The sequence below is a fragment of the Macrotis lagotis genome, chromosome 1, assembly GCF_037893015.1.
Source record: "Macrotis lagotis isolate mMagLag1 chromosome 1, bilby.v1.9.chrom.fasta, whole genome shotgun sequence".
Lineage (NCBI taxonomy): Eukaryota > Metazoa > Chordata > Mammalia > Peramelemorphia > Peramelidae > Macrotis > Macrotis lagotis.
Genome location: NC_133658.1, coordinates 900,101,506 through 900,123,183, shown reverse-complemented (window position 1 = coordinate 900,123,183; position 21,678 = coordinate 900,101,506). Strand labels below are relative to the sequence as shown.

Here is a 21,678-nt window from a genome sequence, read left to right as displayed (position 1 = left end):
GGTCCCGGCGGCAAGGGGCTGGGGCCGCGGAGGGGCGGCGGGCCGGTCCCGGCGGCAAGGGGCTGAGGGGGCAGAGGCGGGATAGGAAGAAGGCCTGGGGCGGCCGGGGGCGCAGTGGACACAGCACCGACCCCGGAGTCCGGAGGGCCTGACTTCAAGGGCGACCTCAGCCGCTTCACGGTGGCCTAGCTGTGTGGCCTCGGCCCAGTCCCCAGCCCCGTTTGCCTTGCAAAACACTTCAAAATAATAACTATAGAAAGGAGGCTCCAGATTCCGGCGGTCAGCTGGGGGAGAAGACGAAGGGCCCCTCGCTCCGGGGCTGCGGAGTCCGCCCTCCCGACTGGGCAGCGGGGGCCCGGGCCAGGGGCTGGGTCTCGGGGATAGCGCCCCCCCCCCAGCCGCTTTGTTTGACAGACGCCTCCGGACAGCTCCCGAGGGGGCGGGCTCGGGGGCGGGGCCCGGGGGGCCCTGACCAGTGAGGAACCGGCGGGGCGGGGGCGGGACTCGCCCTTCCCCCTGGTTGGCTGCGGCCTTCTCGGTGCACGCCCCCCGCGCGCGCGCCCGGCCGTTGGGGCCGTTAGGGGCGTGGCCTCGGCCCGCGCGCCCCTCTCCCCATTGTGTCGCCATGGCGGCGGCGGCGGCGGCGGAGGCTCCGGCCTGAGGCGGGGGAGGGGCAGGGGCAGCAGCGCGGCCTGGGCGGCTCCGGGCCCCTCGCCCGCCCGGGGCACGGGGGCACGGCGGCGGCGGCGGCGGCGCGACTGGCCATGGTGGTGAGGCGGCGGGGGCGGGGCCGCGGGGCGGCTCCATCCTCCCCCGTGGCTCCAGCCCCCCTTCTCAGCCCCGTCCCCCCAGCATCATCTTCTCCCCCCGGGGTCCCCATCCTCCCCCCCATCTCCATCCTCCCCCGGGGTCTCCATCCTCCCCCGGGGTCCCCATCCTCCCCCCCATCTCCATCCTCCCCCGGGGTCTCCATCCTCCCCCGGGGTCCCCATCCTCCCCCCCATCTCCATCCTCCCCCGGGGTCTCCATCCTCTCTCCGGGGTCTCCATCCTCCCCCCGGGTCTCCATCCTCTCTCCGGGGTCTCCATCCTCCCCCTGGGGTCTCCATCCTCCCTCCGGGGTCTCCATCCTCCCCCTGGGGTCTCCATCCTCCCCCGGGGTCTCCATCCCCCCCGGGGTCTCCATCTCCATCCTCCCCCGGGGTCTCCATCCTCCCCCGGGGTCCCCATCCTCCCCCGGGGTCCCCATCCTCCCCCCCATCTCCATCCTCCCCCCCCATCTCCATCCTCCCCCCCCATCTCCATCCTCCCCCCATCTCCATCCTCCCCCGGGGTCCCCATCCTCCCCCCCATCTCCATCCTCCCCCAGGGTCTCCATCCCCCCATCTACATCCTCCCCCCCCATCTCCATCCTCTCTCTGGGGTCTCCATCCTCCCCCGGGTCTCCATCCCCCCATCTCCATCCTCCCCCAGGGTCTCCATCCCCCCATCTACATCCTAGCCCCCATCTCCATCCTCTCTCCGGGGTCTCCATCCTCCCCCCGGGGTCTCCATCCTCCCTCCGGGGTCTCCATCCTCCCCCCCCGGGTCTCCATCCTCCCCCCGGGGTCTCCATCCTCCCCCCGGGGTCTCCATCCTCCCCCCGGGGTCTCCATCCTCCCCCCGGGGTCTCCATCCTCCTGCCTCAGGGTCTCCATCCTCCTGCTTCAGGGTCTCCATCCTCCCTCCGGCGTCTCCGTCCTCCCTCCAGGGTCTCCATCCTCCCCCCGGGGTCTCCATCCTCCCCTCCCCGGGGTCTCCATCCTCCCTCCCCGGGGTCTCCATCCTCCCCCCCCGGGGTCTCCATCCTCCCCCCCCGGGGTCTCCATCCTCCCCCCGGGTCTCCATCCTCCCCCCGGGGTCTCCATCCTCCCCCCGGGTCTCCATCCTCCCCCCGGGTCTCCATCCTCCCCCCGGGTCTCCATCCTCCCCCCGGGTCTCCATCCTCCCCCCAGGGTCTCCATCCTCCCTCCCGGGTCTCCATCCTTCCCCCGGGTCTCCATCCTTCCCTCCGGGGTCTCCATCCTCCCCCCGGGTCTCCATACTCCCTCCCAGGGTCTCCATCCTCCCCCTGGGTCTCCATCCTCCCCCTAGGGTCTCCATCCTCCCCCTGGGTCTCCATCCTCCCCCTAGGGTCTCCATCCTCCCCCTGGGTCTCCATCCTCCCCTCCGGGTCTCCATCCTCCCCCCGGGTCTCCATCCTCCCCCCGGGTCTCCATCCTCCCCCCGGGTCTCCATCCTCCCCCCCGGGTCTCCATCCTCCCCCCTGGGTCTCCATCCTCCCCCTAGGGTCTCCATCCTCCCCTCCGGTCTCCATCCTCCCCCCGGGGTCTCCATCCTCCTGCCTCAGGGTCTCCATCCTCCCTTTCAGTGTCTCCATTCTCCCTCCCAGTGTCTTCATTCCCTGCTCCCAGTATCTCTCTGCCCCCCTCTCAGGGACTCCATCCTTTCTCTCAGGTCATTCCATCCCTCTCAGTAGATCTCCATACCCTCTTCTCAAGGTCTCTACCCTCTCCAAGGGTCTCCATCCTCCTCATCCACAGTCTCCATTGCCCCCCCAGGGTCTCCATCCTCCTCTCCTAAAGTGGGTTCCCATCCTCTTCCTCATTGAGAGTCTGCCCTTCTCTCCACCTGATCTGTCCTCCATGACTCCTCAGCCTGGTCCCTCCTTCCTTCCCACTTTAGCCTGATTCTTAGTCACCTCAGGCTACCCATGGCCTCCTTTGTCCCTGGTCCAGGCCCTTTGATCCTCAGCCCTATGCTCTGGTCCCCTCCAGCCCTCCTCTGATCTCAATTTTTGCCACTTGTCTGGACATTGTGTCTGTCCTGCTCCATCACAGTCTTACCCTGCTGCTTCCCCAGCCCAGCCCTGTTCGTTCCAGCTGGCCCCCTCAGCCTGATCTGGGTCGTCTTTTGCCCTCCCCTCTCCTCATGGACCCTCATTTCTTTCTCTAACCGCAGCCTTCACAGGAGGCCTCGTTCCCCTCTCCCCTTCTGCATCCTTTCTTCCTGTCTCCTCTTGGGGCAGTTTTGGGCAGCCAGGGGTTCAGTGGATAGAGTGCTGGTTCTGGAATCAGGAAGACCTGAGTTTGAATCCTGCCTCAGACCCCCCCCTTCCTGGGTAACCCTGGGCAAGACCGTTCATCGCAGTCTGCAGCAGTTTCGTCATCTGTAAAATAGGAATCACAGCACATATTATCAGGGTTGATAGGATGACCGGTTGAAACCATGTTTATAGGAAGTGCTCCATAAATGTGAATTCTTGATTATTGATAGTTATTTCTCCAACCTCATCTGCCCCCCCACACATGCATATACCACTCCCCTTCTGTACAGTTCCTACCATCATCACAGAAGACAAAGTGGAATGTTCCAGCCCTGCCTTTGCTGACAGTTGAATCCTATTAGACTTCTTTTTTTAGTGCTGTCACAGCCACACACGTGGCCACCTTGTCCTGTTCTCTGACTCTACTCTTGTTCAAGAAATAGCATCTGGGCTCCTTTGTAGCTCTGGGCTCTAGGGATGCTCTAGCTCAGGGCTAGACAATCCTCAGGCATCTTTCTCTGCCCACAGGCCAGAAGCACAGATAACCTGGATGGTCCAGGAGAGGGGCCTGTACAGCCCCTGCCCCCTTCAGGGGGCTCTAATGTAAAAGGGAAACCTGGCAAGAGGTACGAGGAGATGGTAGCTGCTTGGGGTTTTAGGAGGTGAGCATCCAGGTCTTCCCAATTCTGGGAGACCAGGCCAAGGTGCTGTGGGTGACCTATGATTTTTATCCCTAGGATTTCTGCCCCTCGTGGCCCCTTTCCCCGACTGGCTGACTGTGCCCATTTCCACTATGAGAATGTTGATTTTGGCCACATTCAGGTATTTGGGGTCCTCTCATCTGGTCATGGCAGCATGAGATCCCAAGATGACCTCTACCCCCCAGAGCAGTCTCTTGTCCAGATATCTACCCCTCTCTTCTGTTGTGAATTGTATGTTTTGCCTCAGGTCATTGGGGTGGGGGACCACATGTCCTGGGCTTTGGTCCTTGATTGTTCCCTTTCAGCTGCTACTATCTCCAGATCGTGAAGGCTCCAATCTTCCTAGTGATAGTGAGCTGGTGTTTGGGGTCCAGGTGACCTGTCAGGTAAGACCCTTGATCCCACCTTTCCCCCTCAACTACATTGATTGATCAGTACCCTAGCCTTGCTCATGATTTGTCTAGCTCATGAGCCTTCCAAAACCTGTCCCTTTCACCCTGCTGGACTCTTTCCCTAGGGTCGGTCCTGGCCTGTTCTCCGAAGCTATGAGGATTTCCGCTCCCTGGATAGCCACCTGCATCGATGCATTTTTGACCGTCGGTTCTCTCGTCTTCCAGAACTGCCTCCAGCTCCCGAGGGCTCCCGGAATCAGGTGAAGTGCCCCCCCATTCCCTAGTCCTCAAAACTGGAGTCATTTCCCCAAAGGAACAGGGGGGGCATTTCAACAGTGAGGAGTGTAGGGAAGGGGGGTATCTTGGTTCCAACTAATCCCTTCCTACTTTGTTCCCCATCTAGCTGCTAGTGCCATTGCTCTTACAGTATCTTGAAACCCTTTCTGGCCTGGTGGACAGTAACCTCAACTGTGGCCCTGTGCTTACCTGGATGGAAGTAAGAGAGGGAGGGAAGGAGGGAAGGGGGAGCAGAGTATGAGGGAGGGAAAAAATTAGACTAGTGTGGGAAGGGAACCAGGCTAAGTGAGTCAAACTGAGAAGAAGGCCTGGATGGTGGCTCAGATGCATGCATGTAAGGGGAAGAAGGACATGGAAGAGGAAAGGGAAGAGTCAGAAGTAGGAGAAGCTGGGCACTGGCCCAGTCTGTGTCACTGGTCCTGAAGAGCATGGGAGCTGCAGGGAAGACCATGGCGGCTGGGGTGGAGGAGGGGTTGCCATGTGCGCCTCAACAACAACTTGGGAAAGCGTGGAATGGGAAAATCCTGGTGAGTGGGAGGACAGTGGCATGCCTGCAGTGGGGGCCCGCCAACACCCATCTCCCTGGCTCTGCCCCCAGCTGGATAACCACGGCCGCCGGCTGCTGCTCAGCGAGGAGGCCTCCCTGAATGTTCCCGCGGTGGCTGCAGCGCATGTGGTCAAGCGCTACACAGCCCAGGCCCCCGATGAACTGTCCTTTGAGGTAACTTGATCGGGGGAAGGGGCTGCGGGGCTTGTTTTGGATTCTGACCTTTCTCTGATGGCTCCTGCTCCCCTCTTTCCTTAGGTTGGTGACATTGTCTCTGTGATTGACATGCCACCCACCGAAGACCGAAGCTGGTGGCGTGGAAAACATGGATTCCAGGTAGAAAGCGGGGGCAGCTGAGAGGGCGAGGACCTTGAGGGATGCTAGGGTGATCTGACCTTTACCTTTGGACCTTTTCCCTTAGGTTGGCTTCTTCCCCAGTGAGTGTGTGGAGCTATTCACCGAACGACCAGGCCTGGGAGTCAAAGCTGGTAACAAGTGGGCAGTGCCTGGGAAGAGGGTGAGGAGGGGGGAAGGGACCTGGAACCATCCATGCTGGTTTCCCCCCACAGATTCTGATGGCCCCACAGCCAGCATCCCAGCTCCCCTAAGGGAGGGCCCTCCCTCTCTAACAGCAGGTAACAGAACTGGGGCTCTCACCCCCATGCCCTGTCCCCACCCACCCCTTCCCTCTCTTGCTCTTCCCCCACCTTCATCAAACACCCCTTTTCTCTCCCACACTGCCATTGGACAGTGCCCCGGCCCCGAGGAAAGCTGGCAGGCCTCCTGCGTTCTTTCATCCGCTCCCGGCCATCTCGACAACGGCTCAGGCAGCGGGGCATCCTTCGACAGCGAGTCTTTGGCTGTGACCTTGGGGAGCATCTCAGCAATTCTGGCCAAGATGGTGAGGGCCTGGCCACGTCTTCCCTCGATGGGCCCCTCCCTAGCCACCTCTAAGAGGGGTTCCTCTATTCTCTCCTTGTTGGTACAGTTAGAATAACTGGCGTTGACCTAGTTGTGTAAGATTTACGAAGATTACTTGACCACCTCTTACTTGGTGTTTTCAACACTTATGAAGTAGGTGCTACAGGTATCACCCTCACTTCATGGTCACTAGTAAGGGCCAGAGAGAGGATTTGTATACAGGTCTCATTCCAAGCCCAGAGCAGTTAGTCCAGGCTGTCTCCAGGGAAAGTATCACTAACATATAAGGGAAAACATGGCCCTTTAGAGACCCACGCCTGTCTTATCTCCCACGTCTGTTCTTCCCCACCCCTTTTATAATTTGCATCCTCCTCCACTGACCCCCATCATCCTTTCTAGTTCCCCAAGTTCTGCGCTGTTGCTCGGAGTTTATTGAGGCCCATGGGGTTGTGGATGGGATCTACCGCCTCTCAGGGGTTTCTTCCAACATCCAGAAATTGAGGTAGGGAGGTGAGAGGTGAGGGAGGGAGGGAGGAGAGCCCTGGAAGCAGGGCCCTGAAATGGAGAGGCTGTGCAGAGCCCTGATAACTTCTCTGCTCTTGGGGGGGTTGGGTCCCAGGCACGAGTTTGACAGTGAGCGGATCCCCGAGCTGAGCGGACCAGCCTTCCTCCAGGACATCCACAGCGTCTCTTCCCTTTGCAAACTCTACTTTCGAGAACTGCCTAACCCCTTGCTCACCTACCAGCTCTATGGAAAATTTAGTGTAAGTCTGAAGGGGGTCCATCCAGGGAGATTCAGGCATGAGGGGCCGCAGCTCCGGCCTGCAAACACCCTCTTCATCACCCTGTTCCCCCAGGAGGCCATGTCCGTGCCTGGGGAGGAAGAGCGGCTGGTTCGGGTTCACGATGTCATCCAGCAACTGCCCCCACCTCATTACCGGTATGGGCAGCTAGTGTAGTCCAGGGAGTCAGGCTGGGCTGGGTCCCTGGAGGGGCAGTGTTCCAGAGGGGCTTAGTGAGTGACCCTTCTCCCTCCCTGTCCCCCCTCCAGGACCCTGGAGTACCTACTTCGCCACCTGTCTCGCATGGCCCAACACAGTGCCAACACCAGCATGCATGCCAGAAACCTGGCCATTGTGTGGGCCCCCAACCTGCTTCGGTGAGTTGGGGAGAAAGCCCCTAGCCCTCTACTTCTGCTGGAACCCCTTAGGAAAGGCACAATTGAGTCCCTGTGTCTCCTTAGCTCTCTGCATAGTGCCTTAATCTTAGGAGGCATTTAATTAATTAATGTTGAATTGAAATAATAAATGATCCTGGCTGCTGGTCTTGCAGACCTCAGAAGAGTGGCTTTGGGGGGGTGCCTCTGGGATCTTTAGGGACCCCCTAAACCCTGCATTCCCTGGGCCAACAGGTCAATGGAGCTAGAGTCAGTGGGGCTGGGAGGCGCCGCTGCCTTCCGGGAGGTCCGCGTCCAGTCTGTCGTCGTGGAGTTTCTTCTCAGTCATGTGGATGTTTTATTCAGTGACACGTTCACCTCGGCAGGCCTCGACCCCGCAGGTACGCCGGCTCCCCGGGTGCTTGTGTGCCAATCCTCCTGGAGGTGGAAGGTCCCGCTCCTTGGGACTGAGAAGGCTAGCCAGAGACTGGGGGAGGGTGGGGCCCCAGGATTTGTGCCCTGAGACCCCAAGAGCCCTGCCCCCTCCCCTGGCCTCCTTCTCATTTCAGCTCCTCGTCTCAGGATCCCCCACTGGTCCCGGAAGCTGCATCTCCACCCCCATCCCTTAGCTCCCTCTGGGGCCCTCTTGGGACTAGGGGAGACTGGGCGGGTACTGAGAGAACCCATAGCCCCTTCCTGGGTATTCCCAATCCCCTCTTCCCCCCATTTAGAGATCACCTTTTCCCAAGAAACCCCTGCCACATCCCCTTCTCTCATTCCCACCCCTGCCCCACAAACCCTGGACCCCTGCGAGACACGGATCAACGGCTGGGCCTTGCCGAGGTAACTGAGTCGGCTTTCCTCCTGCAGCTGCCGCCGCCGCCGCCTCTGCCTCATCAGCTCATTCCTGCCTCCTCCTCCTCCTCCTCCTCCTCGCCTGTTGCTGATGCCCCTCCTCCTCCCCCCTCCTCCTCTAAGCTGCCCTGTCCCCCCAGCCACTCCCCACTCCTGTCTCCAATCCCAGGGTCCCTGCCTTGCTGTTCTGGGTCGGGGGCTTGGCCTGCCAGGGCTCCCAGGGGAGGTGGGGGCTGTGCTTGGCTTTGCCTGCATGTTGGATGGAATGACTTGATGGGCTGACAGATTTTCCCACCATCCCTTCCCCAGGTCGCTGTCTCCTCTCCAGGCCCAAGTCTCTTGTGGGCAGCGCACCTTCCACTCGCCTCCTCTCCCTAGAGGAGGCTCAGGCTCGGTCACAGGGGAGGCTGTTGGGACAGGGAATCAAAGCTCCTCCTTCACCTGAAGACCAGTGAGTAACACCCCGGATCAGGGAGGGTGGGGAGAAAGACCCCAGCCCAGAGACTATGCCAACTCACCCTCTGTCTTATATAGGAGGAAGGGGGTCTTTGGAGAAAAGCGCAGGAAGCCAGGTGGCAGCAGCTGGAAGACCTTCTTTGCCCTGGGCAGAGGCCCCTCCTCGGTCCGAAAGAAGCCTTTGCCCTGGCGTGGAGCCAGCCAAGGTTCCCAGCCACCCCCAGGTGAGGGGGCCCCTGGGCCAAGGTCGATGGGCAGACAGGGCACTGGGACCTTCCCAACAACTGCTTCCCTGTCTCTTCTGGAAACCTAGGTGGCCCAGTAGAAACGGCGCCACTGCGATCCGCTAGGAGTGAAGAGTCACTGTCCTCCCAGGCCAGCGGAGCCGGTGAGACCCCACCAGGGGTGGCTGGGTGCCTGGGGCCTCCCTGAAAACCACAGTTGGGCCAATTTCAGCATCTCCAAACACCCTTGAACCCAACTTGTGTCGTGATGTCCCCGTGTGCTGGGCCTTCCAGGGCTCCCAGGTGGGACCCAGATGGGCCCCCCACCCGTGGGGCCCTGCAGCCAGTGCCAGCTTGAGGGGGGGGGGTTGCTTCAGATAGGGTCTCAGAAAAGAGTCATCCAGGCTAGAAGGACCCCAGGGGTCATCCAGGCCCACACCCCAGAGGGTAAGTGATTTGTCTACATCCCTGGTATCGGAGCTGGAGCTGGGATCTGACTCCAAATCTGGCCGCCCCACGGACATCACAGAGCAGAGGAGACTGGTCAGAGTTTGAGATGCCGATAGACAGCAGGGAGAGCACGATGCGGGGGGGCAGGAGCACAGAAGGGAGACACACTGGAAGAGGATATGGAGCCGCCTGGGGAGGGCCCCTGACAGCATTCATTTTACGTGGGCTGGGCACTCTCGTCCTGGCAATGAGGTGGGTACAGAGAGTGGGCATGTGCCCAGATGGCATAATCAGGCAAAGGAGAGAGGCAGCCAGCATGTTCTTGAAATGGTAGGGCTGGTAAGTGGTGGCCTTGGCAGAGGAGGGATGGCGCCGGCTCCGCTCAGGCATTAGGAGATGGGCCATGCCCCTCTGGCCACAGTTCATCGAGAAAGGTCCTGGGCAGCTCTGGACAGTCCAGCAGTGGAGGCTGGGATTCTGGAGGGGAGGAAGGGGAGGCCACACTGGCTTCGGAAGAGCCAAGATGGTGGGTAACGGGCCTCAGACCCAGGACACTGAGGCAGACAGAGCTGGGGCTTGAGAAAGGTGGGGGCTGGCGCCGGAGCCACCAACTCCCTGCCTCCCCACAGGCCTCCAGAGGCTCCACCGGCTGCGCCGGCCCCGGTCCAGCAGCGACGCCTTCCCCGTGGCTCCCGGCCTGGCTGGCTCCTGTGAGAGCCTCTCTTCCACCACCTCATCCTCCTCCACCAGCACCTCATCTGTGGGGAGCGGGGAGCTGGTGGGCTCTCCCCCACACCGGGTGTCAGCCTGGCTGGATGATGGCGATGACCTGGACTTTAGTCCCCCTAGATGCCTGGAGGGGCTCAGAGGCCTCGACTTTGATCCTCTCACCTTCCGGTGCAGCAGCCCCACCCCTGGGGACCCTGCTCCTCCCTCCAGCCCTGCCCCCCCAGCCCCTGCTGGCTCTTTCACCCAGAAAGCCACCCCCCCAACTCGTTCTCCTCGAGGCCCTGCAAGCCCTGCCCCCCCCACTGCCCTTGATATATCTGAGCCTGTGGCTGTTTCTGTGCCCCCCGCTGTCCTGGAGCTGCTGGGGGGTGGGGCCCCCGCCACCCCGTCCCCTCCACCGGCCACCCCTGCTCCCCAGCTCATTCCTCTCCTGCTGCGCAGTGCGGAGACTGAGCTGAGCGACAGCTGCCAAAGGGAGATCCGTAGTAAACTGTCCTTGAGCAGCCAGAGAGACCTACAAGGGTCACTGGGTGAGCCACCTCGCCCAACCCCGGCACCCCCCAAACCCCTGGAACCCCAGCATCTGGGCCCCCCTTTTGAGACTGTCCCCATCTCATGGCCTTTGTCTCCTCCTCTCTGTACAGGTCCTGTGCCTGGGTTTGAGTCCCCACCTCTACCTGTGCCCTTGTCTCTCCTTCGCCCTGGAGGGGCTCCTCCTCCACCCCCCAAGAATCCAGCCCGTCTGATGGCCCTCGCTTTGGCCGAGCGGGCTCAGAGGGCATCCCAGCGGCAGCGCCAGATGGGTGGCACGGTCCCACCCACACCTCGCTCCCCCTTCCGACGTTCCCTGTCCCTGGAAGGGAGTGGGGAAACTCCGGGGCCGGGGGGGGCCGGACCCCTCTATTCCATGGTGAACTCCAGCTCCCAAGCCCCGGGGCCCCTGGCTTCCTTGCAGCGGCAGCAGAGTGATGGAGGCCTGTTGCGCGCACATGTTTCTGGTCCACCTCGGAGGGAACGGAGAGGTCCTGCCCAGGTCAGTAAGAATAGCAGGAAGGACTCTGGGTCTGTCCCTTATTGCGGGGTTGAGATGTCTTTGGTGGGCCCAGGCTCCTTAGACCTCTCAACCCCAGCCCCAAAACACAGCATTTGACGAAGTGGGGGTAGCCCCTTATCTAGATTCTGCAGTCCTCTGGGGGCCCCCCCACAAGTGGCCTTCTCCTCCACAGGTGCCTGCCTCCTTTTTCTCATCGGCTGTGGCCTCTCCCAACCTCAAGGAGCGTCCCTCAGCCTTCTCTGGGCCCCCCAAGCCCCCTCTTCACTCCTTGGGTACTCCTCCTCCTCCCTTCCGGCCTGGATTTCAGCCTCCTACCCGGAGGACCCTCCGTGGTCCCACTCTGCCCCCTGACAAGGGGGAAAACCTGTACTATGAGATTGGTGGAGGTGAGGGGCCTCCCTACCCAGGCCTGCCTAGACCCTGGGCCCCCTTCTACCAGGGCCCTGAGGGGCTCAATACTTCCTATGGAATACGGGAACAGTCACCACCCCAAGGTTCTCCTGACTTCCTTTTCTGTTACCCCCCACCCCCACCTCACCCATACCCCCCAGCATTGCAGCCTTTTTCCCAACCTGGCCACCTCTGCCACCATTCCCAAGAATCCCGGCGACACCCGGCCCACCTGGAACCTGTCTATGTCAACTTGCCTCTGGGTGGGGGTGGACCCTCCCCTACCTCCTCCTCCTCTTCCTCCCCTCCTGCCCATCCCCGAAGTCGCTCTGACCCTGGTCCCCCAGCCCCTCGACTCCCCCACAAGCTGCGCTCACCTTGGGGACCCCGGCCTCCTCGACCCTGGGGCTCTCCAGATCCCCTCCTATTCTACAGGACCCCCACCCAGGCCTATGGGAAAGGAGGGGAGGTTCCTCATGGAGTTCAATATGGAAATGTAAGGGATGGACATGGAGAGGGGGCTGGCCCCCCACCCTCCTACCTACCCCCCCCAAGCTGGTCCCTCCATGCCAAGGGCCAGACACACAGCTATTGCTGATCTCCCAAATTTTTTGTAAAATGGTCCCTAAGTTGAAGGGGTGGAATCCTGAGGGCCCTAGCTGGGTGTGCCTGGTGATGACCACCAACCAAGGTCCTGCCATCACCGGCCCTGGGGCCCCAACTCGATGGATCCATTTTGTAATTTTTCCCAACTCTGATTCAAGTTTCTAACTTTGTAAACTGGTTCCCAAATGTGATCTCGACCTGTAACTACTGTAGTTTCTCTGCCCTCCTTTTTACACCTCTCCTGCCACCCTGGGGTCTCTTGCACTAATTTGGGAGAGACTGAAGACTTTAAGACCCTTCATCTCTTCCCCCACCCCCAGGATCCCCCCCAGCATGTCCTCAAATCCTGTGTATATCAAATAAAGTAAAATGATCTGAAGCTTTATTGAATTATAGTTTGGGGTCGGGTAGCCCACATTGTCCAGACTCTGCTTCCACTATTCAGCTCCTTGGTGGCCACGATCCTGAGACAAGAGCCAGAGCGGCTGGGTTGGGGGGGGGGCATGGAACTTGGACCTGGACATCATCTGCTCCATCCCCCACCCTCACCCTACTGTACCTCCAGCAGATCTAGCCTGGGGAGGACAATGCCTGGGGTGCAAGGAGAGGAATCCATGCTGGTGAAGGGGCTCTCGATCAGCTCAGGGCCCAGCACCTGGCAAGGAAGAGAGTAGAGGGAGTGGGTGACTGCAAGTGTGGCCCTGCCCACAAAGACACTTCAGAAAAGTCATTGGGGAGGACTAGTGGACACCCCATGAGAGCAGACCTGTTCAGAGGTGCAGCCAGTGCCCTCTCTGGTCAGTGATGACTCGTGGGCATCACAATCCTCATCAAAATACAATTGTCCGTCCTTTCAAAGCCCAGCTCCCCAAAGTCTTCCTCACCCCATCTTTGCCTCACTCTGTTCTACTGTCTAGATCATGTTAATCCTAGGGTCCCCTAGAGCCCATAGCACCCCAAAATGTCTATTGAATGACAACAAGAAGCAGAAAGGGCAGCCTCTTGGGTCTATGGGTGGGCAAAGTCAATCTGGGCATTCTCCTTTGAGCTTTTCAGATTATGGGGCTCAGGAGCCTTATGCCATGGAGATGAATCCCCATTTGTGTAACAGTCACCTTAAACCAAGCCCCCAGATCCCTACCTGAATCTGACCCTGTTTGTCCAAGGATAGAGCCTGGGTTGTAAGGTCTATGCATTCCTGAAGACTGGAGCCACCTGGGGAGGGGGGGGGGGGGGAGGTCCTCAATCACTGGAAGACGGGGGAGGAATCCTCAGCCCACTGGGGGAGGGTGTCTTTCCCTTCGAGGGAAGGAAGAAGGGGTTTGTCCTTGCACCTATCCTCACTAACTCTGGGGACAGGTGTATGGGGATGCAGGTGTCAGTGGACCATCTCCCAGCAGACCATGCAGGACTGCGATCCTAGACGAGAACTTCCTCTCCAGTCTTTCCAGGGAGCCCTGGGCCTGGCCCAGCAGGGAGGCTGATTCTTGCAGGCTGGTCAGCAGGGTTGGCCTCTGGCAAGAAGGGAGGAAGGGCCTGGGTCAATGGCAGGGCAGTCAGGCATCCAGGTGATGGGAGGAGAGGTAAGGAGGGGCCACGGGCCTCTTCCTACCTCAGGACTGGGGGGCTGCAGCTTCTCTTCAGAGCATGCTTCTTCAGACTGGAAGCTCAGGTTGAGGCTGCTCCCTAGGGTCAGGCTGCTTCCCGAGTCCAAGGCTGGGGCGTTCCAGGTGTTCCCCCAGGCCCCACTGCTCTCAGGGGACTTCAAGGTCTAAAGAGGCATTGGAGGAACATAGGGCCTCCTCTCTCTAGGCCCCGACCAAGGCCCCACTGCCCCTCAATTCTCCCATCAACACCCCTATTACCTCAGATGGGTTGGGGCTCGGGACCATCTTAGGGGACGGAGGCCTAGGTGTGCTAGTGACCTTGGAATCCACCTCAGCTAGCTGCTCTGTTTGGGGAGGGCAAGGTAAATGATGCTGAACAAGGGGTGGTCGCCCTCCTTGCCCACTTGCCCCTCCTTACCAGGTGGTGGTGGTGTCTTTGGCTCTGAGGAGGGGCTGCCCATACTCCCCAAAGAAGTTTCCTTGAGTGCAGACTCCTGGAGATTGGACAACCTTGTCACTCTCTGCTGGGGTCTGCCCCCAAGCCTAGCCCTCCCCCAGTCTGTACCTGAGCCAACACCACCCTCAACTTGTAGCGGGCATCCTGCAGGCTACCCTTTCGGTCTCGAGATCGCAGCCCCAGGCCTGCCTTGACCAGGGACCGGTAGGTCAAGGGAACCTGGGGATCGAGAGCTGGTCCTATCCCAGACTCCATCTTTGCCTGGACCTGCAGACCTTCTTGTCCGGCCCAGGGAAGGTTCCCTATGGGGGGGGGGGTTGGGGTTAGGGAAAAAACATTGGGTTGAGGGAGTGGGAATGGAAAGAAAGCTGTCATTAGGGTCCCAGTCCTGTTTTGGGAAGATGGTCATGGGTAATTAGGAGGATAAATGGGGGGGGGGGCATCACTAACCAGTGAAGATTTCTTGGACCAAGTGGCAGAAGCTGTAGAAGTCGGAAGTCAAGGTAGGGGTGTCTCCCCGAATCAGCTCCAGAGGCAGCCAGGGGTACAGCTCAGAGGGTGGAGGCAGCCCTGGGCTTGGGCCTCCCCAAAGAACGGCTCGCTCTGGCCTGCAGAGCCAGAGGGAGGGGGGCAGAGTCAGAAGCATGGAGGCAGACTCGGCAGGGGTGGGGGGGAGCAGCATAGTGCAGCAGGGCCTCTAGGGTCACTCACTGGGGCCGGGGCAAGGATCGCCCATGCTCCAGGTTGCTGACTTTGGCCAGCCCAGGTCGGACGAGCTGGACCGCGTGGGAACTGAGGCCCCCATGGGCCCGGGCCTGGCCTTGGAGGAAGAGCAGAGCCTCTAGCACCTGTAACAGCAGCGGCCCTGGGGGGAATCCGGGGGGCAATCTGGGGCAGGACTCATCCTGGTGGGGAGAGAGGGCAGGCAACACATTCAGTCATCCCCCAGGGCAATGCTGGCTTGGGGTTAGGGGAAAAAACATTGGGTTGGGGGAATGGGAATGGAAAGAAAGCTGTCATTAGGGGTCCAGCCCTGTTATGAGAAGATGGTCATGGGTAATTAGGATAAATGGGGGGGGGCATGGAATCAATGATGGCCACTGGCATCTCTGAACTTCAGTCCCAAACTACTAAATAAAGGGGTCACTGGATGGGACTGCATAGAAAGCTGACCCTGCAGGCAGGAGGACCCGAGTTTAAACCTGGCCTCAGACACTTACTTACTAGCTGTATGATGCCAGGCAAGTCACTTCACCCTGGCTCCTCAGAAGGGGGGAATGGGGAAGAGGTCACACCCTTCTCATCTTTGACCCTTTGTGTGACAGAGGCCCAGCAGAGCCGGGCACCCCCATTATTCAGACATCAACAGAGACAGGACAAGGGGTTTGCCAGGATCCCAGGTGGCTCTTCATTCCACAGTGCCTGGGCAGGGATGATGCCACTCCTCCAAGGGCTCTCTCTTCCCTGCCCCTTCTCTCCCTCTGAGTCATTCTGAGGTCCCAGCAGGAAGGGGCCCCTCACTAACCCTGGGTCCTATGAGACTTCAGAAGGAGGGAGAGGAGGGAAAGGTGAGAGCATTCAGAGAGCCCCCCCCCGAGTGGTGCCCCCTGAGCCTGGCAGGACTTACCCCATGGAGGTGCAGCACTTGGTAGAGGGAGCCCGCCAGGATGGGCTCAAACAGCAGGGATAGGCTTGCCAGGTCAGAGGACAGGCTCAGGGCCATCAGGAGCAGCAAGTTGGGGTGATGGAGGATGCTGTGGGAGACAAGACTAGAGGGAGGGGCTCCCGCTACCTCTGCCCAGCAGCCTTCCTGCTGGCATCTCAGCAGCTCCCATCAGAAACTCCTGGAGGGCAGAAGCCCCCATCAGCTGCTCTCCATGTCCCCAGCACTCCAGTGCCCACTAGATGTCTACTCTTTGGCTGAGGGTGAGGGCAGAGACCAAAGCCGCCTCCCAACCAGCCAGTACCTGCAGTGCTTCAGGTCCGACAGGAGCAGATCAGGAACGGCTGGGGCGGGGGGTGGCTTCAGTTTCCGAACGGTCACTGGGTGCCCCCTCCACAGGAGGCTTCAGGACATAAGAAGGAAATCAGTGAGTAAGGGGAGGCCTCCAGAGAGGAGGCTGGAGGAAGAGGGCTACTGGGGCTGGGAGGGGGAGAAGTAGGCATGGAGAGGAGGGAACAGGGTCCTGGGGTGACAAGAAGACTAGGTTTCTCACTTGACCATAATGGTGTGGCTGCCACTCTCATAGGTCCGGTCAGGCTCCCCCTGGGCTGGCAGCAGCTCCTCAGGATCAACCAGAGAAACACCAGACACAAGGCCCAGAGGCCTCAGGCTGCTCAGCTTTGGGGGGAGGGAGAGACCCTACTCAGCAGGTCCCCGGGGGGTGGCACCCTGCCTCCCCTTTCCTTCATCTCCCACACCTACCCTGCTTACCTGGCCAAATCCCAGCCCTGGCACCTGGGGGGACCTCTGGATCCGGTTGGCCCACAGTGACCTGGGGGTAGTGGGGGAGGTCAGCACCCAGGGAGTGCTCCTTCCCCGGGGAATCATGGGAGAAGGGTCCAGGTGGGGCAGTAGAGGAATAAGCAACAGCAGCAATTACCCTTCAGCCTGAGGCTGGAGCTGAGAGGACCTGGGCAGGTGGAGGCTCCCCAGAGATCCAGCCCGGAGCCTACACAGCTCCCCCAGGGATGAGGCCAGGGCAGTCTCACCCCCCTGGGCCAGCATGGACATTCTGGCCCGACATTCTCGAAGGAGCTCCAAGACCTAGAGGGAAAGGCGGGGGCAGGGAGAGCCAGAGACACATGCCCACGCTGCCAGGTCCTATGGGGTCCCCCACGGGGGGGCTTCATGAGGACAAAGGCCTCCGCAGATCTTGGTCTCGAGCCTCCTCTCTGTGATTCCTCCTGGTCCCCCCCACCCCAAAGGGAGAGGCCCACCCGGCAGAGTCTGCAGGCGCCATCCTCGGGGCCTGGCCGGCTCCTGACCCATCCTGGCCCCGGGATCCCGCACGGAGGGGCTGCCCCTTCGGGCCCCTCCCCATCCCAGGGGCCAGCCACGCGGCGCCAGCCTGAGCTGGCAGCATCGGGCCAGGCCTCTCGCCCCCTTCCCGCTGTCTCGGGGGGCCCTGCCCCCCGCTCGCTCACTTCCCAGCTCTCCGACCCGGCGCGCTGGGCCCAGTCCTCCGGCGTCCAGCCCTGGTGGTCATGCAGCCTCAGGTCTCCGCCGGCCCGCAGCAGCCGGAGCAGGACCGGGCAGTGCCCGGAGAAAGCTCCCGCGTGGACCGGGGTACTTCCGTCCAGGCAGCGGCTGTGGGAGGGGGGAAGCGGAGTCACGGGCCGGGCCGCGGCCGGGGGCAGGGCCTGGTGACGGGCACGGGCCGACTCACTGGTTGGGGTCCGCCCCGAAGCGGAGCAGCCGGCGGACGGCCGCGGCCCGGCCCAGCAGCGCCGCCAGGAAGAGGCCCGTCTGGCCCAGCGAGTTTTCTCCATCCACCTGGACCCCTGCGGTGGGAAGGGACGAGCCTCAGGCCGGGCACGGACCGGCCTGCCCACTCGGCGGGTGGCCTCGAGCCCGTGCCCGCGCCCCCCCCCGAAGGACCACCTCTCTTGAGGAGCCGGGCCAGGCGCCAGCAGGGGCCCCCAGCAAGGGCCAGTCGGTGCAGCTGGGCCAGGGGGCTGTCCCGCTCGCCGAGGACGCGGAGCTCCGCGGGGCAGTGCCGGGGCACCGTGGGCATGAGGGCGCTGCCCGGCTCAGCCGAGGGCCTCGGAGGGGGCGGGCGGAACTCCCATGGGGAGAAAGGGGGCTGGGGGCTGGAGGGGGTCTTCGAAAGTCAGACGGGGTCTTGGGGCAGGGGCAGGCGCTGGGGGCCGGATGGGCTTGGGCGAGCCTGGGGGGGCCCGGGGTGGGGGAGGGGCTGGGAGAGGGGGCGGGGGGCGGCGGCCTCGAGGGGCGCCAGGACCGTTGGGGCCGCGCCTCGACCCGGCTCCGGGGCCTGCAAGCCTGCGCGGCCGCGGGGCGGGAGACGGGGGCGCGTGCGCAGAGGCGGCGCGTGCGCAGAGGCGGCGCGGCCGCCTCGCCTCCCCTCCCCCGCCCGCCTACGGCGCCTGCGCGGTGGGAGCGGCTCGGGGGCCGGAGCGGGAAAGCGCCGGGGGCGCGAGAGCGGCCGTTAGTGACGTCAGGGGTCGCGGGGGGGGGGGGGGCGGGACCCGAGACCCCTCCCCCGCCCTTACAGCCCCGCCCTCCCCTCCTAAAGAAACCCCTCACCCCTGTCTCGGCTAGCGACCCCTGGGACCCTTCCCTCACCCACCTGAGAGACCCTCCCCATCCCCTTATTCTGAGAAACCCTCCTCACCACCCCTCCCCCTTAGAGACCCCCTCAGCCCCCCAGTTAGAGCGCCTCCTCCTCCCTCTTACTCTTGTAGAAGCCCCCCACCCCCTAAGAGGACCCCTCCCCCATAAAGACCTCCCTCCCCCTTAGAGACCCCCTCAGCCCCTCCCCCATAAAGACCTCCCTCCCCCTCCCCCTCCCCCTTAGAGACCCCCTCAGCCCCTCCCCCATAAAGACCTCCCTCCCCCTCCCCCTTAGAGACCCCCTCAGCCCTACCTGACATGAAGTCGTCCTCCTTAGAGGCTGGAGGCCTCCTTCCTCTCTTAAGTGATGGAGGACTTCTTCATCCTCTCAGAGACTCGAGGCTCCCTTTTCTCCCCTTAGAGACAGAAATCTCCCTCACCCCCCATCGCTGAGGGAACCCCCATACCCCCAAAGACAGGGACCCTCCCCTTACCCTCCTAAATACTAAGGGCTCCCCTTCATTCCTCCAGAGACTGAAGGATCCCCTTCTAGAGACTGAGGACCCTTCTTACCTCTCCCTGGAAGCTAAGGGACCCCCCTCTCATTCTCCTTATAGACTTACCTCATTCCTCTAGAGATTGAAGGCCATCCCCATGCCGAGACTGAGGGCCTTTCCACAAACTAAGGTACCCCTCTCACCTTCCAGAGACTTGTGAGACCTCCCTTAAAACACAGAATACTGATCTCCCACAAATTCCATTGACGAAGGGACTCTCCAAGAGACTGAGGGACTTCTCCTGCTCTAGCTCTCAGATTGAGGGACCCCACCTCCATTTGAAAAAATGAGGGATCCTTATCCTAAAAAATGAAGGACACCCATCAAAAAACCTTCATCTTACCTCCCAGAATAAGAACCCTTTCCAGATTCCACAGACTAAATGGCCTCCCCTTATCCCTTGTAGATAACAGAGACACACACAAAGCAGCCTCCCCTCATCCCCCTTTGAGACTAAAAGGTCTCCTTCACCATACTGCAGACTGAGGGACTCTCTTCACACACACAGACAGACACACACACACACACACACACACACACACACACAGACACACACACAGACACACACACACACAGACACACACAGACACACACAGACACAGACACACACACACAGACACAGAGACACACACAGACACACACACACACACAGAGACACACACAGACACACACACACACACAGACACACAGACACACAGACACAGACACACAGACACACACACACAGACACACACACACACAGACACACACACACACACACACACACACACACACACACACACCCCTTGAGTCTACACCTCAGTCACTGAGGGACACCTCTCCCCTCAGACTAAAGGACACCTCTCACCTCAATCTAGGGACCAAGAGATAATTCCGTCCCCCAAAGCACAGACTGAGGGACTCCCCTCACCCCAGAGACTGAGGTACCACTTGTGTCCTGCCTCACAGACCAAAGGATCCCTCACTCCACTCTAAAAACTGAGCAGACCTCTCAGACCCCCTCACTGCACCTCAGGAATCCTCACCTCACCCCATGGAATAAGGGATTTCTTTAGCCCAACCCATAGACTGAGGAACCTCTTCACCCCAGAGACTGAAAGACCCTCCCACAGATCACTTTACATGCTGTGGAACTCCCTCACCGCATCACTGAGACAGGGACCCCCTTTCACACATTCCACAGACCAAAGAACTTCCCAAACTCCATGAACTTAGGGTCCCACATCCCACAGACTTGGGAACCATCCTTCATCCCACATAAGACACCAAAAGACCCCCTTTAACTCAGCAGAAAACACTTTACATAAACTTGAGGGACCCCTCTCTTCTCATCTGAATCAGAAAGACAGACACCTCCTCAAACCCCATGGACTGAGACCTTCCTCAAACCCCACAGACCCTCAGACTCCACAAACTGAGGGACATTTCTAACCCACTCCATAGACCAAGACCCCCTTAAGAGACACTAGAAAGTCCCCTTTACCTTCTCTAGAAACCAAGGGATCCTCTTCATGCCATCACCCCAACCAGAGACAAAGGAAACTCTCCAGACTTCATACAGTGAGGGACCCATTCACTTCAGATCTTAGACCAAGAGATCCTTTCCACAGACCTCACAAACTTAGACTTCTATCAGTACCAAGATGGAATAAATCTATTTCCTAGAGGACAGAGGACCCTCTCGTCTCATCTAGACTTTGGACCTCTGATCCCCCTAGAGATGCCACAAACTGAGGGATTCCCCTCATCATCACCCCTGAGACTCCATAGACCCAAGACCTCTCTCTGTCCTCTCAGAGACTCCCCTCAGATCTTGTAAACCAAAGGGCATCCTCTCCAAAACTCCGTAAGCTGAGCACCCCTCCCTTGAGTGAGCCCCCCCCTTAATTTCCTCAGACTCCCTATATCTCAAGAGATTCTATCCCCTCACAATCTTCATCACCTCAAAGGATTCTATCCCCTCACAATCTCCATGAACTCAAACACTCCACAGGGGGCCCTCTTTGCATCCCCCGAGACCTCATGGATTGAGAGACCCTCTCCTTAGCTTCTCCTTCATCCCTCACAGTCTGAGGGACCCCTCAAATCTACTCCAGAGAGGGGCTTCCCCTCCAGTCAGAGCCCACAAACCAAGGGATACCATCTCGGCTTCCCCCGGGGGGGCCCTACCCCCAATCAGGGACTCCAGTAGAGGTAGGTACCCATCCTTCAGCTGCTGCTGCCCAGAGACTCCTTTGGATTCCCTTTAGCTTTTCCCCAGTCAAAGATTTCAGAGACTGAAGGGTCTCCTTCAGTCAAAGACCTAACAGAGGGACCCCTCTCAGTATCTTCCCATCAAGTGATCTCTTAGCCTTTGCCCACTCAAACTTCCCAAAAGGGCCCTCCCCTCAGGTTCTCTCCAGTCAGATACTTAAGGATAGCAGAGACCAAGATAGCCCCATATTCACTGTTTCCCAGTTAAAGACTCCTCAGAGGGACTCAGATGTAGGTACCCTTCCCTTCAGGCTCTCCTCAGCCAGAGACCCCAAAATAGGACTCTATGTACCTTCTTAGAATCCCTCAGAGGGTCTCAAAAGTTGAAAAGCTTTTACCTCTGCCTGCTCTGCAGTCAAGAGGTCTCAAAGAGGAGATTAAAGTTCAAGATAATGCCCCCTCAACCTTGAACCCCTTGCCCTTCCCAGATACCTAACAGGCCTCAGAAACCAAGGCACCTTCTCAGCCTCTTCTCCCATTTCAGAGAACTCCCCCAAAGAGGCTTAGAGAATGGGGCACTTAGTCTCCATGCCAGGCTGATTGTGCTCAGAACGGCTCCTCCCTAGGCACCCTCCCTCCAATGCAGGGATTCCACAGACTGGAATCCTGGGGGACAATCTCGTCTGATCCCCTCAGGTTGTGAATGAA

General features: G+C 60.2%; 2 protein-coding genes across 7 annotated transcripts; one reads left to right on the top strand and one right to left on the bottom strand.

Annotated features, from left to right (window-relative positions):
- The first annotated feature begins 552 nt into the window (after nt 1-552).
- Nucleotides 553-12,241, top strand: ARHGAP33 (Rho GTPase activating protein 33). Its single transcript, XM_074218844.1, has 22 exons — nt 553-770; nt 3,613-3,710; nt 3,822-3,906; nt 4,091-4,171; nt 4,303-4,437; nt 4,581-4,673; nt 5,073-5,195; nt 5,280-5,357; nt 5,443-5,509; nt 5,591-5,656; nt 5,773-5,922; nt 6,342-6,444; nt 6,562-6,706; nt 6,800-6,882; nt 6,994-7,101; nt 7,354-7,499; nt 8,263-8,404; nt 8,488-8,633; nt 8,723-8,797; nt 9,713-10,342; nt 10,457-10,845; nt 11,039-12,241. Exons 1-22 carry the CDS (start codon nt 765-767, stop codon nt 11,852-11,854), a joined length of 3,765 nt encoding a protein of 1,254 aa, XP_074074945.1. The 5' UTR covers nt 553-764; the 3' UTR covers nt 11,855-12,241.
- Nucleotides 12,223-21,519, bottom strand: LOC141509360 (inactive serine/threonine-protein kinase TEX14-like). Of its 6 annotated transcripts, none has more exons than XM_074218846.1 (20): nt 21,463-21,519; nt 18,844-19,079; nt 18,534-18,636; nt 17,316-17,430; nt 17,074-17,236; nt 16,530-16,693; nt 16,361-16,421; nt 16,143-16,267; nt 15,894-15,992; nt 15,554-15,680; nt 14,638-14,831; nt 14,377-14,534; nt 14,035-14,228; nt 13,888-13,963; nt 13,728-13,813; nt 13,475-13,633; nt 13,211-13,376; nt 13,004-13,077; nt 12,422-12,517; nt 12,223-12,326 (listed from the first exon to the last, which is right to left on the bottom strand). In XM_074218846.1, exons 3-20 carry the CDS (start codon nt 18,538-18,540, stop codon nt 12,300-12,302), a joined length of 2,091 nt encoding a protein of 696 aa, XP_074074947.1. In that variant the 5' UTR covers nt 18,541-18,636; nt 18,844-19,079; nt 21,463-21,519; the 3' UTR covers nt 12,223-12,299. The 6 variants fall into 6 exon arrangements, with proteins under 6 accessions (XP_074074947.1, XP_074074949.1, XP_074074948.1 ...); XM_074218848.1 differs by having other exon boundaries at nt 18,921-19,079; XM_074218847.1 differs by having other exon boundaries at nt 18,844-18,944; nt 21,463-21,480.
- Nucleotides 21,520-21,678: the final 159 nt, after the last annotated feature.

Bases quoted from the DNA above. Each gene is read 5' to 3' on its own strand.
- ARHGAP33 (XM_074218844.1), top strand. The intron at 3,907-4,090 runs GTATTTGGGGTC...GTTCCCTTTCAG, and splicing joins TTGATTTTGGCCACATTCAG to CTGCTACTATCTCCAGATCG. The intron at 8,798-9,712 runs GTGAGACCCCAC...GCCTCCCCACAG, and splicing joins CTCCCAGGCCAGCGGAGCCG to GCCTCCAGAGGCTCCACCGG.
- LOC141509360 (XM_074218845.1), bottom strand. From the start codon at position 17,663: ATGCCCACGGTGCCCCGGCACTGCCCCGCGGAGCTCCGCGTCCTCGGC. The intron at 14,535-14,637 runs GTGAGTGACCCT...CTGGCTCTGCAG, and splicing joins CGATCCTTGCCCCGGCCCCA to GCCAGAGCGAGCCGTTCTTT. The intron at 14,229-14,376 runs GTTAGTGATGCC...CCCCCCCCATAG, and splicing joins GGTCCAAGAAATCTTCACTG to GGAACCTTCCCTGGGCCGGA.